The sequence below is a fragment of the Myotis lucifugus genome, unplaced genomic scaffold (assembly GCF_000147115.1).
Source record: "Myotis lucifugus unplaced genomic scaffold, Myoluc2.0 scaffold_2668, whole genome shotgun sequence".
Taxonomy (NCBI): domain Eukaryota; kingdom Metazoa; phylum Chordata; class Mammalia; order Chiroptera; family Vespertilionidae; genus Myotis; species Myotis lucifugus.
In genome coordinates, this window is record NW_005873716.1 from 5,502 (window position 1) to 7,252 (window position 1,751).

The 1,751-nt window shown below is 60.4% G+C and overlaps 1 protein-coding gene across 1 annotated transcript; it reads right to left on the reverse strand.

Moving 5' to 3' along the window:
• Positions 1–604: 604 nt before the first annotated feature.
• LOC102429394 (keratin-associated protein 10-12-like) lies at positions 605–1,299 on the reverse strand. The gene is made up of 2 exons (XM_023749074.1): positions 1,069–1,299; positions 605–993 (listed from the first exon to the last, which is right to left on the reverse strand). The coding sequence occupies exons 1-2, from the start codon at positions 1,277–1,279 to the stop codon at positions 605–607; spliced, it is 600 nt and encodes a 199-aa protein (XP_023604842.1). The 5' UTR covers positions 1,280–1,299.
• Between the last annotated feature and the right edge of the window lie 452 nt (positions 1,300–1,751).

Here is a 1,751-nt window from a genome sequence, read left to right on the forward strand (position 1 = left end):
CCTGAATCCTTGATGCTGGAATAAGAACCCCAGCAGTACCCCACCAGGAGGAGTTAGGCCACTGCCCTTCGGGATCTCTCAACCACTCATTTCTAGAAATATCCGTGGCTGAAGAAGACAATGTCTGGTGAAAACCACATGGCCCCACCCCTCCCCCATGAAATCAGAAGAAGGAAGCGATCAGGTGCTGAGGTGAGTTTATTGGGTGCCCGAGGAGGTGCTGACCAGCTGAGAGTAGAGGTCAAGTGACTCAACAGAGAAACTAGGAGGGAAGGACAGGTGGCCCTTGGCAGGTGGAGGCATCGCGTAGGAGGCAGAAGCCGAGGGAGCAGTGAGGTCCAGGGGTCCTGAGGGCAGAGGTCAGGTCAGGTTAGTGGAGACTGAGGTTCCCCGTCCTGAGTGGGGGCAGCCACCTGACACTACTTAGGACCAGACTGAGTGGCGGCTGGGAGGACCACAGTCACGGGATGAGACCCGAGTTCGGCTGGTCCTGGGGGACATGCCTGCTCAGCAGCAGGACTTCTGGGCCGAGGTGGGGATGCAGTAGACTGGGCAGGAGCACAGGGGGCGGCAGAGCAGGGACATGCAGGAGGATGGGTGGGCATCAACAGCTGGGCTGGCAGGAGGAGGCAGGGCCACAGCAGGAGGAGGCGGGCACGCAGCAGGCAGGCCTGCACACGGGGCGGCAGATGAGGGACACGCAGGAGGAGGGTCTGCAGCAGCTCAAAGAGGCGGGGCAGGGGGTGACCCCAGAACAGACAGGCTTGCAGCAGATGGGTGTGCAGCAGACAGGTGTGCAGCAGACAGGCTTACAACAGACTGGCTTACAGCAGACGGGTGTGCAGCAGACAGGTGTGCAGCAGGCGGGCACACAGCAGGCCTGCTGGCAGGGGGAGGAGGTGCAGCAGGAAGGCTGGCAGCTAGACTGCTGGCAGCATGAGGGCGTGCAGGAGCTGGTGCAGGTTGACTGGCAGGGGCTGGACACACAGCTCACTGGGGTGCAGACAAGGGTCAGGCAGGGGGTCAGGGTACAACAGCTGGGGGTGCAACAGGTAGACTGGCAGCAGCTGGGGACACAGCAGCTGGAGGTGCAGCAGGAAGGCTGGCAGCAGCTGGAGACACAGCAAGTGGGGGCACAGCATGAGGGCTCACAGCAGCTCTCTGGACAGTCATCCACCTGCCAGGAGGAGTCCATGCAAGAGTCACAGGACCCGGGAAGGCAGGCCCGGCTGCCATAGCTCCGGTTGCTGGAGCAGACGGACAGGGCGGATGCAGCCATGGTGGGGCAGTGGGGCTGGAGGAGGGTGTGAGTGTGTGAGTGTGTGAGTGAGTGTGAGTGTGTAAGATGCCCAGGGCTGTTGGCTTTTATACCCTCCTGGTGTTTGTTTTCCAAGCAGGAGGTTCCCCACGCCTCCTTTCCTTGTTGATATTTTGAGCTGAGTCGTGGGTGCCCGTATTTCCTCTGGATTATTTCTAGGAAAGAGTCTACTGCTTGTAAAAAGTCTGTTTTGTTGAAGAGGGGTTGGCCCCCTGCCCTGTGTTGTCTCCTAAGCAAACACTCCTGGAAACATCTGGAGTGGGGGAGCCCTGGCAGCCCCCCCTGCCCTGCTGTGCTCCACTGCCAGCTGTTCTCCCTGACGTTGCAAGGGATGGTTTGAATCCCAGAGTCAGAGGCTGGGCAGCAGGGGCTGAAATTGGGGCTCTGCTGCTCATTGCTGCTGGACATCCCCACACACAGGCGGCTGAGGAGG

Bases quoted from the DNA above. Each gene is read 5' to 3' on its own strand.
- LOC102429394 (XM_023749074.1), bottom strand. From the start codon at position 1,279: ATGGCTGCATCCGCCCTGTCCGTCTGCTCCAGCAACCGGAGCTATGGC. The intron at 994-1,068 runs GCTGCTGCCAGT...TCTGCACCCCAG, and splicing joins CTCCAGCTGCTGTGTCCCCA to TGAGCTGTGTGTCCAGCCCC.